The sequence below is a fragment of the Saccopteryx bilineata genome, chromosome 4, assembly GCF_036850765.1.
Source record: "Saccopteryx bilineata isolate mSacBil1 chromosome 4, mSacBil1_pri_phased_curated, whole genome shotgun sequence".
Classification (NCBI taxonomy): domain Eukaryota; kingdom Metazoa; phylum Chordata; class Mammalia; order Chiroptera; family Emballonuridae; genus Saccopteryx; species Saccopteryx bilineata.
In genome coordinates, this window is record NC_089493.1 from 256,266,631 (window position 1) to 256,278,795 (window position 12,165).

Sequence of the window (12,165 nt, forward strand, 5' to 3'; positions counted from 1 at the left end):
AAATTTTTAGTTTATACAGAAATAAAAACAAGACTATCTAAATTTGAAAGTACAAGCATAATGCAGCATTATTTAATGTGGTGAAAATCATAAACAATCCAGGCCCTGGCTAGTTGGCTCAGTGGTAGAGCATCAACCCAGCGTGTAGAATTCTGGATTTGATTCCCAGTCAGGTCACATGGGCATCTGCTTCTTTACCTCTCCTCCCCCCCCCTCCCTTCTCTCTGTTTCTACCTGTCCCTGTCTCTCCCCCTTGCACAACCATGGCATGATTGCTTCAAGCAAGTTAGCCGTCGGTGCTGAGGATGGCTCCATGGCTTCACCACAGGGACTAAAATAGCTCGGTTGCCAAGCAATGGAGCAGTGACCCCAAATGGGCAGAGCATCACCATCACAGGGCACTTGCCGGGTGTGCCCTGGTCGGGATGTATGTGGAAGTCTGTCTCCTTGTCTCCTGCCTCTCACTTAATAAAAAGAAAAAAAGAAATAAAAGAAACAATACAAAAGTCCACCGATAGAAAAATGTTAATTAATTTATGGTAAATATAGTGACTAGTATGCAACAATTTTAAAATTGGTTCTGTAAGTATTTACATAGAGGTGGTTATATAATATAATGTATTACTCTATTGGGAAAAAACAAGTTACATATGTAGCATTATGTAGAGTGTAACCGCTTTTAAAAGATAAAACAATGAATTCTGGATATGCGAATATGTGTGCATTTGTGTATGTATGCATTTTGTGGAGAAAGGTATGGAAGGATATAAAACAAAGGAGCAGGACTGAGAAGTATTAATATTTTGCTTCTACAATTCTGTATTGTTGGACTTGTTAAAATAAGCATTATTTTTATAATATGTAATAAAAGGAAAGGGAAATTAATTTTGGACTTATAATTTACAGGTGTATTAGAGATCACCAAAGAAAAACTTTCAATAGGATATGTGTGTGTGTGTGTGTGTGTGTGTGCATAGGGAGAGATTTATATATATTTACATGTATGTGTCCATGTGTCTATCTAAAGACAGATACGTGAACAGATACATAGATAATATCTAGATACACAGACTTATTTTAAGGAATTAACTCATGTGGTTTTGGGAGCTGATAAATCCAAAATCTGTAGCGTTGGCTACTTGAATTGAGTTGTTGTAGTTTTCCTTTGCCTTTAATCACAGGGCATGCTAGTACTAAGATATGTCTTAAGGAATTTCCTATATTCCAGACATAGCCTTCTTTACCGTCATAGTGGAACAGTAGTCCAGTTTCCCCTTGGTAATCAGGACCAATCCCTTAGCTGGTACATTAGTGGATATACATCTTTGCCTGTTGATCCAGAGGCATGAGGAGGCCAAAGAGGCCAGTGGCAGCCTTGAATTCCAGTTCAACAGAATCACTATTCTGTCTTATTGTGGAAGCATTCCATCTTTTGAAACGATAATCTCTAGGCCAGTAGAGCACAAGCTCATAAGGGCAGGAAGCAAAAATTCTGCTAGTGGGTCACTAGGAACAATAGTCAGTGGTGCCACTCCCATTTCTACCCCTTGATCTCTGCAATTTGTGAATCTTGGCTATGGAAGAAATAGCACCATGTATTGGATGCTGATTTCAAATATATACAGCTTCCTAGAAAATACTGGCCCAGCCTTGCAAGGTATTACCATGTAGCTAGCATTGTAATTGAGTCTTCAAAAGACCGTTCCACCATTTGATCAAGTCAGTTGCCTCAAGATGTTGGGAAACATGGTAAGACCAGTGAATTTCTTAAGCAGGGACCCATTGCTGCATTTCATCTGCTGTGAAGTGATTTTCCTGGTCAGAAGGAAGGCTGTCTGGAATGCCATGATGGTGGACAAGGCATTCTATAAGTCCACAGATGGTAGTTTTGGCAGAAGCGCTGCATGCAAGGAAGGCAAATCTATATCAGAAAAACTGTTTATTCCAGTGAGAACGAAGTGCTGCCCTTCCACAATGGAAGCAGTTCATTGTAATCAGCTTGCCCCCAGGTAGTGGGCCTCTCAGCCTTGAGAATGGTGCTGTAGTGAGGGCTCAGTGTTGGTCTCTGCTGTTGCCAGACTGTGCCCTTAATGGTGGCAATAGCCAGGTCAGCCTTGAAGAGTGGAAATCTGCCCACTTGCGTGGGTCTGCTGAGCCCACGCAAGACCTCCGTCCCTACCATGCTGGCAGTTTCGTTCATGAGTCCATTGGGTGATGACACAGAGTAGCTAGGGAAAGAGGCTAACTGATAGCTGCAGAACAGGTCATTCTGTCCAACTGCTTATTAAAATCCTTCTATGCTGAGGTCACCCTTTGGTGAGCGTTTACATGAGATAAAATATCTTCCTGTTTTTCACCCAATCAGAGAGGTTTATAGACATATCTTCTCCCCAAACTTCCCTGTCATCAATTTCCCAATTATGCTTCTTTCAAGTCCCTGAACATCCAGCCAAATAATTAGCCACAGTCCATGAATCAAGATACGCTCATACCTTCTCCATTTCTCCAAGTAAATTGAAGAAACAGGTGTACTCGAAGTTCTGTCCACTTTACTGTCATTTTTTAGGGATGTCCCCAAAATGGATTGTAGTGCTATAGCTTTGGGGTGGTGCTTGCCTACTGTGCAGAAACATCTGTAAAGCAGACCTGAGTTTTCTATTTCTCAGTCATTGAACATAGGGAACTCTTCATAAGGCCTCAGGTCTAGGTTGGGAAAGAGGAGATATTGTCCAGGAATGGGGACCAGAGACATTTGGGCCACATCCTCGTGTAATGCACGTGCGCCTTCAGTGCCTGCCTGGGTCCATCATCACACAAACCGCTCCCATTTGGTGATGGAGTGCTGCTGTGCACACCTCACTCTATGGCTCAGTGGGTCAGCTAGCACCCCAGTGCACAGCAGCCTGGACCCAGTGCATGACTGGCAGCTCAGATTGCATGGTGACGTGGCCCATGGTTAAGGTCTCAGCAGCAGGCCAAGAGCGGTTTCTCCAAAGGAGAGTAGCTGTCCACAGAGGACGGCAACAAAGCCTCAGATCCTGCAGTGTGGTTCACCTGGAGGGTCTGCCAGAGGCTCCAGACCGCATCCCTGTGTGGCACTGCCACTTCGAGCAGCACTGACTGGTCTGGTCCCAGTGGCCGAGCAGCTAGCACAGCAGCCTGGACCTATTGCAGAGCCTTCTCTTGTTCTGGGCCCAGCCCCAAATGAGCAGCTTTTCAGGTCACTCTGTAAATGAGCCAGAGTAGCACTTCCAAATGAGGACAATGTTGCCTCGCCTACCAGGCACGGTGCCACTTTGAGGGCTGTAAAGGGTTCAGATGTAACAACTATTCTTCACCCTAGAATGGATGTCTCAACATGCCACACACCACTAGAATGCTAGAAAGTTCACTGAGCTAGAAGGGCCTTGAATTTTTACCAAATTTATTTCTCACCCTCTGACACACACAAAAATGTTGCTACTTCTTTCTCACTAGGTCCAATCAGCTTAAGCAATAGACCTTTCTCACTAGGTACAATCAGCTTAAGCAATAGACCAATGTGATATTTTGTTGAAAGGAAAGGTAATCAAAATCCTGCAAACTGAACTATGACATAGGGGTAGAAAGCTGACATACCCCTGAGGCAGCACAGTGAAGGTGGATTGTTGACCTCACCAGTTGAAAGCAAACCGCTTCTGGTAGTCTTTGCTAATAGGTGTGTGTGGGGGGGCATTTGCCTGATTAATAGCTGCCTATCAGGTACCAACCAGGATATGTGTTAAATTGTTCAAGCAATGAAACCACATCAGTACAGCAGCCACAATTGGAGTTCCCACCTGGTTTATTTTAAGATAACCCACGCTCATTCTCCAAGATCCATCTGTCATCTGCATAGGCCGAACAGGCAAGTGGAATGGGGATATGGTGAAATCACCACTTCTGCATCCTTCAAGTCCTCGATGATGGCTCTAATCATGGCAGTCCCTCCAGGAATGCAATATTGCCCTTGGTCTACTATTTTTTTTTAGGAAGGAGCAGTTCTAATGGCTTACACTGGCCTTTCTCATCATAAAAGCCCTCATCCCATAGGCCAGGGAGCCAACATGGGAGTTCTGACAGTTGCTGAATATGATGACTATTTCAATTATGCTTTTTTCAGAACTGGAGAAATAACAGTAAGATGGTTGCAGGGACCTAATGAACCCACTGTAAGATGGAACTGAGCTAAAATGCCATTGAGAATCTGAGTTCCATAAGCCCTACTCTGCCTGGTGGACCACAGTGACATTTTGGGTCGCTGGAGTTAGTGTTAGTTCAGAGCTGGTATCCAGAAATACCTGAAAGGTTTGATTATTTCCTTTTCTTCAGTGGACACTCTGGGAAAAGGCTATATATAGTTCCCTTTGAATAAGGTTGAGAGAAAGATAAAAACATAAATTTTCGGCCCTGGCCGGTTGGCTCAGCAGTAGAGTGTGTCAGCCCGGTGTGTGGAAGTCTCAAATTCGATTCCCCGCCAGGGCACACAGAAGCGCCCATCTACTTCTCTACCCCTCCCCCTCTCCTTTCTCTCTATCTCTCTCTTCCACTCCCACAGCCAAGGCTCCATTGGAGCAAAGTTGGCCCGGGTACTGAGGATGGCTCCATGGCCTCTGCCTCAAGCACTAGAATGGCTATGATTGCAGCGGAGCAACGCCCCAGATGGGCAGAGCATTGCCCACTGGTGGGCATACTGGATGGATCCTGGTCAGGCACATGCAGGAGTCTGTCTGTCTCCCCACTTCTAACTTTGGAAAAATATAATAAATAAATAATTTTTCAGCAGCATACTAATGCCCTTCCTCAAGGGGATCTGGCCCCCCTTTATTCAAAGGGGATGTGGGTCTGTATACTGGCTCAAGTCTGAGAATTGCTTGGGGGCTCAATTTCTCGTTCTTATGATTCAGGTTAGACTTTTGTTCCCTTGACCTAGAATACTTCCACTTACACAGACCGAATGAGAATTTAGTAGACTTGCCAACTACATAGTTCCCGTCTGAGAACACCATGATCATCTAGCCAGGGCCACAGGTTTCCTTGAGTCGGGCTATTCTCATTCCTGCTTTGACTCTGCTGTTCATTTGGAAACCATGCCCACCTTGCCTTCGAAAGCTGAGTGCTGCCACTTGGCCCCTGCCACCCCAGAGTCCAGTGATCCAATGATCCCCATTGCATTTAGGTTTCTGAATTTAGAAGTATCAGTTCTCACTGACCTACAGAAAAGAACAATCACATAGCACTTCAAGGATGTTTGGGGCCCCCCTGAAAAATTCATTTCTCAGTCATGGTGTAAGGTATGCCCTGTGGACCCCCCAATGGTGAGAGAGCAGGTTTTTAATGAGAAATCCACTCTAACATTCCAGTTTGCCAAAGCCTTTGAGTCCCTTCCTTTGCACACTATACCAGGGCAGATCAGCATTCCAATTTCACTTATTATGGACCACTTTCTGGTGCATGTTTCAGCCAACTAAACTGTTAGAATCCCTTCTACCCTCCCAAGCTGTAACATTAAATCCAGACCCTCTGCCTAGTGGGCCCAGGCTTTGTTCTTCACCCCTTGGAGCCTGCTGGGACTAGAAACAAATTATACGCCTAAAGGAGAGGGCGTGGTGGGATGGATCCTGAGGAGGCTCAGCAGTGACCTAGAACCATAAGGTTTTAATCAGGAGTACCTATTGGTGATACATTGTATTTTGCTTATCTTTACACCATTGGAAACAGAGTCATTACTGTTTTTAAATCTAATCAAGTAAGAGAACCAATTCTAGAAACTGCAGAACAATTTCAGAAAACTTATCCTTACTAGTTTGTTCCTCTGAAACCCTCGTAATACCAAAATTTTATCAGTCAATGTTGCTAGAGAAATAGAATCAAGAAGGAAGGAAGGAAGGAAGGAAGGAAGGAAGGAAGGAAGAAAGGGAGGGAGGGAGGGAGGGAGGGAGGATGGCCTTCTCATTTTCTGGGCCCAACTCAAAACTAGCAGTTTTTCAGATCACTCGGTAAATGAGCCAGAGTACCACTCTACAAAATACCTTTGTAGAAATACCTAGATTAGTACTTGATTACATAATGGCTACTGTAGCCTAGCTAAGATGACACATATAAATTACACTAACAACAGGTGACAACTAGAAGCGCTCAGAATATAATGCTCAACTCTGCTCCAGGGAAGACATCCCTAAAATAGTCTTGATTGATCTAAAAACCTGGTATCTCAATCTAATCTGGATACTTCAAGAGGGAATCCAAACTGGATTATAGATAAGATTGTAAAAAGTAGGAAATGAGGTAAGTGATCACTCAGGTTTGTTCATTTAGTTGGTAGTTGAGGAACTAACACATGTTTTGCATCCTTTTGTGTGTACCAAGCATTACTGTATATTCCAGGGGTCCCCAAACTACTGCCCGCAGGCCGCATGCAGCCCCCTGAGGCCATTTATCCGGCCCCCGCCGCACTTCCGAAAGGGGTACCTCTTTCATTGGTGGTCAGTGAGAGGAGCACATTGACCATCATTAGCCAAAAGCAGGCCCATAGTTCCCATTGAAATACTGGTCAGTTAGTTGATTTAAATTTACTTGTTCTTTATTTTAAATATTGTATTTGTTCCCTTTTTTTTTTTTTTTTTACTTTAAAATAAGATATGTGCAGTGTGCATAGGGATTTGTTCATAGTTTTTGTTATAGTCCGGCCCTCCAATGGTCTGAGGGACAGTAAATTGGCCCCCTGTGTAAAAAGTTTGGGGACCCCTGGTATATTCCAATCCTGCCCGGCCACTGAAGTGGAGCTCAGACCTCCTAGACTCAACTTCTAGCTCAGCTACCTTCCTGGGGCAGATTACTTCATCTGCAACATCTCAGAGTCACACTCTCATTTATACATTTTATGTTGCTCAAAGTGTAACAATATAATAATTTATAAACAAACATTGAAATAATAACTTAAAGGTAGGTTACAAAATGTAGCCTTATTTTCAAAGAGTCTAGTTAGTTTCATGCAACATGCTTTTGAAAACATCAATGTCAAACAGACTTTATTCTTGCCTAGGAGAAAGATTTCCCTGGGGCAAGGTTCTGCATTCTCAATCAGAGGCCATCCTAATGGGTTCTGTGTTCCCTTCAGTTAAGGTGGGTTGCCTTTGCTAAATGAAAATAAAATTGTGGCCCTGGATGGATGGCTCAGTGGTAGAGCGTCAGCCTGGGTGCAGGAGTCCCAGGTTCGATTCCCGGCCAGGGCACACAGGAGAAGCACCCATCTGCTTCTCCACCCCTCCCCCTCTCCTTCCTCTCTGTCTCTCTCTTCCCTTCCCACAGCCAAGGCTCCACTGGAGCAAAGTTGGCCCAGGCACTGAGGATGGCTCTGTGGCCTCTGCCTCAGGCACTAGAATGGCTCTGGTTGCAACAGAGCGACGCCCCAGATGGGCAAAGCATCGCCCCCTGGTGGGCATGCCGGGTGGATCCCGGTCGGGTGCATGTGGGAGTCTGTCTGACTTCCTCCCTGTTTCCAGCTTCAGAAAAATACAAAAAAAAAAAAAAAAAAAAAAAAAGAAAGAAAATGAAATTGTTTGACTTATTAGTTGCAGAGCTTATATGCTGAATTTTGTTCCCATGAGTACTCAGCCTGTACTCCTTTCCCTAGTTCTAGCAGTAATTTAAGAAACGTATTTGTAAGTTGGCTAAAGAATCAAGACTGCTGCTCCTCATGAGCGAACTTCCATTGATGAAAGGAACCCTTTCTAGGCATGAAGTGCTTGTCTCTAACACCTGAATGACTGCCTCTGGAACCACTAGCACACTTGCCTTGATAGAAAACAAGGGTACATCCAGATAGAATGTAGAAGAACAATTTGAAATATAACCTCTTCACCTCTCACAGTAAATAAGTTGCTGTAACAAAGCAAAAAAAAATTAAAAACATTGACTATGGCTATGAATTTGAGACGGGCAGCATCATTCTCTAGCTGGGCAACATTGGACAGTTCATTTAGTCCCTGAGTCTCAATTGTCTTGTATAAGAATGGTAATAATATCTACCTCCAAGGATCATTGAGGTAGTCAATAACATAACAGTATACATGAGAGAGACTTGTAAATTTCAGAATACTGGAAATATTAATTGTTCTCTGAAGATCTTACACTCTCGTAAAGTCAGAACAGAAGATAAAAGAAGCAGATGCTATTTGAGAGTACTGCATCACAATACTATCTCTTTAAAATGAAATTAAAATGTCTCAGAAATAGCAATATAAATCTACAAGTATTTATCTCTAAAACCAAGGAAATGGGAAAAGATTATCAGTTCTTTGTGCACAGAATGTATGATTACAAGTTCAGAACAGTGCCGAAACACGGTTTCACAAATCTGTTCCTAATAGCAAAGAGGCTAGCCCAGAGATGACAGAGAGGGTGCTGGAGGGGACGGAACTGACCTTCTGGAGGTTTTTCTGGGGGGAGCCTAAAGGTGGGAGCACTGTAGGCCATTCTAATGTGCAGTCAGTAAATGTCAAGATAGTAACAGAAACCACTCAGTACAGATGGCATCTGTTTCTCAAGCTGGTTCTCAGCCTGAAATGATAAGGAAAACAACATGGAATCAGGAGGGGATCATTTGGGGAAAGATTAGATTCTACTCCAGAAGCCACAGAACCAACAGGAAGTTCTTACATGTGATCTTTGCTCAAAACTACACAGAGAATCCAGTAGAAAACCTTTGTTCTGAAATTTCTTTAGCTTGGATCAGACTACTCACCTTACTACCCCTTAGGCATCTGATTATAAAATACTATATCGATGAAAAATATGAACTTGTAAAGAATATCAAAACAAAATCCCCAAAATAACACATTTCCCTCTACTACACCTGTTTTCATGTGTCTGATGTTGACGTAGGGTAGGGTATCATGACAGTGTCCCTCCAACTTCCCATAGGTGAGAGAGTACAGTTAGGAAGGGCTCTGGATCCAGAATGCCAGAGGAGAATCTGAACTCAGGCACTACAGACAGGGGACTCTTGACCAAGTTTCTTACTCATTGCGTTCCAATGTTCTTATCTACAATATGAATATAATAATAACCCTGGCTTCACTGCGAGGTAGCATATCGTCAATAAGATGGATGGAGAAGATAGAAAACCAAACAGCATAAGAGGATGGAGACAGTCTGAAAATAAACTGGAGCCTGGAATGCAAGAGTTTGCATGGTAAGAAATAAATGAGGATGCTGAAAGCCTTGAATGCCTCATACAGACTTTGGATTTTATGCAAGAGGCAAAAAGAATCAGAACCCTGATGCTTGGGCAGGATGAGAGCTACAGGATGGGTGCAGTGAGCCAGTGTTGCTTTTGTTGCTCACTCACATGTCTGCTGATAACAAAACACCAGTTTTCTTCTATATAATCATTCCTCACGCCTCTCCTACGCTTTGTACCTCAGGTACAATTCATTTCACTCTCAGCTCCAGGGGCAACTCTCTCATACTTGGCATCCAAAGGAATTGCTTTCCTTGACCACCAAGATTGGTTCAGATGGACATGCGGTCCAAGCAGACAGTGAGATGCAGCGTTCCTGTTAGACCCCATCGGGGAAGCTGTAGACCTAGATTTGCTGGCAGCTCTTTCTGCCACCATGTGGAGAAGCGCACAGTCCACAGAGGCCCAGAACCTGAGTCCTGATGGCGTTCTCTGAGCTGCACTCACACTATCAGCCCCCAGACTGCCCATGTACCTAAGTCAGCAAATCCCCTTTGTTTGAGTTGGATTTTCCACCCTTCACAATAGAAGGAATCTTGATTGGCACTGCAATGACAAAGATAAGCAGAAGGCTAACAACGTAAGAATAGCGATAGTGAAGGGACAAAGGTAGTTATGGTTTATGGGGGAGAGGAACTTAGTTGAGGACAATTTTCACGGTTCTTGTTTCTTGCCCTCATATGACTCTTATGGAAAACTGTGTGAGCACATTCAAAATTAAGGCAAGTTTATATTTGGCTATAAAATTCTATCTTTACTTCTCTCTCCCTCCCAAAGTATTATCAGATATAACGTCAACACAAGGATAGGCTAACTCATTCATTTATACATTTTTTAAAAAATTTTTATTTAAAATATTAAGAAGCTTAAACACAAGGAGGTATAGATATCATGACTGAAAGATCCACCGAAACTCCCAGAGAGAAAATTGTAATTGTTCGGGTATATATGTAATTGGTATACAATAAAACTTATTGAGAATACTAACAGCTAACACTTGCCAAACACTATGCTCTAAAAAGCCTTATACATGTTATCTAGTTCAACTATTACTCTTCCAGAGATATACTTTATATTTCTACTTTATAGTTGACAAAACTGAGACATAGATAGGATAGATAATGTGCCTTGTTTCCTCATGTTGCCGAGATGCCAGACTGCCTAGTTCAGCTGTAAAGCTACTTGCTTATATGCATTACACTTGGAGTCAGTGAAGGAATGAATGAGCAAAGAGCTGGTCCCTTCCGTTCCCCAGTGGTAAGGAAAGCATGGCAATCAGACCAGGTCTTTGTGACAACTTGTTTCTGTGGCTCTAAAGCAGCATCACACTCTTTTATTGTCTGGGAATAAAAGACACTGTTCACTGTTCCAATCTCCCATGTACCATTTAGTATACCAAAAAGGCAGTTTACTCCAGTGAAAACCTTTCTAAATGCTAGCATGGTAAACGGAACGTGTTCTGGTCAGAAGGGAGTAGCTGAATCGCTGAGAGAATCTGGCTTATTACCAGTCGGACACCTAGTCCCCTACCATTTCCTACACTATAATATGATAAATGCATGATAAAAAACATTTGTAATATTTTATATTGTAATTATGCTTACATGCCTATTAATTTTTAATAATTGTAAGGAAAAAGTATTCATTTAAATACAAATACGTCATATCACATGCAATGGATCGACTCTACATCGATCAAATACAGACATTTACAGATTAGTCTTCCAATATCAAAAAGGAGGACATGTAGGAGGACACTTTTCGAGGGAGGACGGAACTTACAAAAGGACTGTCCTCCCTAAAGGAGGACGATTGGTCACCTTAGTTAAATGAGTTGAAGTTGATGCTTATAATAAAGCGTTGAGCCAGGCTCTAGGCAAAGCAGAAAAGTATCTGTCCTTACTTCTACTTTAGACAGTAGGATAAGTAAGAAAGTAAGAAATTAGAGTTGCCTGTTTTAGACTGGAACACATTTGAGGAAGTGGAGAGTAACTTTCAAATACATTGCATAACTTTTAGAATGTTAATTGAGAAATTTTTTCCTTTAAGTAGCACCCATTATCCAAAAAGAGGTTTTACTAAGGCAATGATCTCTAAACCTTGTGAATGGTACATCATTGTCAGTAAAAAGATGTATTTAAACATACATCTCAATAAATACATATTTACATGGATTATTCACATGTATTGCTTTTACTACATTATATGCATTATAAAGCACAAAATTAGAGTTTAAAGGAAAGAGATTTAAACAATTTTTAATAAAATTTTTCCCTACAACCTGTCGCACATATTCCCAGTAATAAAGGTAATTGCTGGCTTTTCATTTTCCTTCAAATATCACACCTAAAGAATGACTAAGTCCTATCCATTTCGTCTCTATCTTTATTTCCGTTACCATTTCTTCCTCACTCCCACCACAGCCTTCGGTTAGAATCTTAAGAACTCTGACCTGGACTCTCTTACTAGTCCCCTTGCTTTCTGTAGGTCTTTCTCTCCAATGAGAGCTTTATCTAGTGGCCTGCGTGCTCTTTCCAAAACTCAATATTGAGCATGTCTCTCTTTTGCTTAAGTCCTTCATGGTTTACCATCAACTACAGGACAGAGATGAAACTCCTGAGCATGACGCCGATCTGTTCTTGGTTAACTTGCCAGGTTTACCTTCCTCCTTCCCCACCTGATTCTACCTACAAAACAGATTTTTATTTTTTCTTTTTCTTTTTTCTTTTTTTTCTATTAAGTGAGAGGCAGGGAGGCAGAGACAAATTCCCACATGTGCTACGACTGGGATCCAGCCAGCAAGCCCTCTACCTGGTGATGCTCTGCCTATCTAGGGCCACTGTTTTGTTGCTCAGCAACTGAGCTATTTTAGCGCTTCAGGCAAGGCTATGGAGCTATCCTCA

At 42.4% G+C, this 12,165-nt stretch overlaps 1 protein-coding gene and 1 pseudogene across 1 annotated transcript; both read right to left on the reverse strand.

The window, feature by feature from the left end:
- Window positions 1-1,409: 1,409 nt before the first annotated feature.
- On the reverse strand, window positions 1,410-2,471 carry LOC136335680 (uncharacterized; the record flags this gene model as incomplete). Its single annotated transcript, XM_066276817.1, is given in 7 exon segments — window positions 1,410-1,562; window positions 1,564-1,928; window positions 1,931-1,969; window positions 1,972-2,128; window positions 2,130-2,225; window positions 2,227-2,336; window positions 2,339-2,471. Coding segments are annotated over 7 exon segments (1,053 nt in total), but the record flags the coding sequence as incomplete, so codon positions are not given.
- A 493-nt stretch (window positions 2,472-2,964) lies between these two features.
- LOC136335681 (uncharacterized) lies at window positions 2,965-9,733 on the reverse strand (annotated as a pseudogene).
- Between the last annotated feature and the right edge of the window lie 2,432 nt (window positions 9,734-12,165).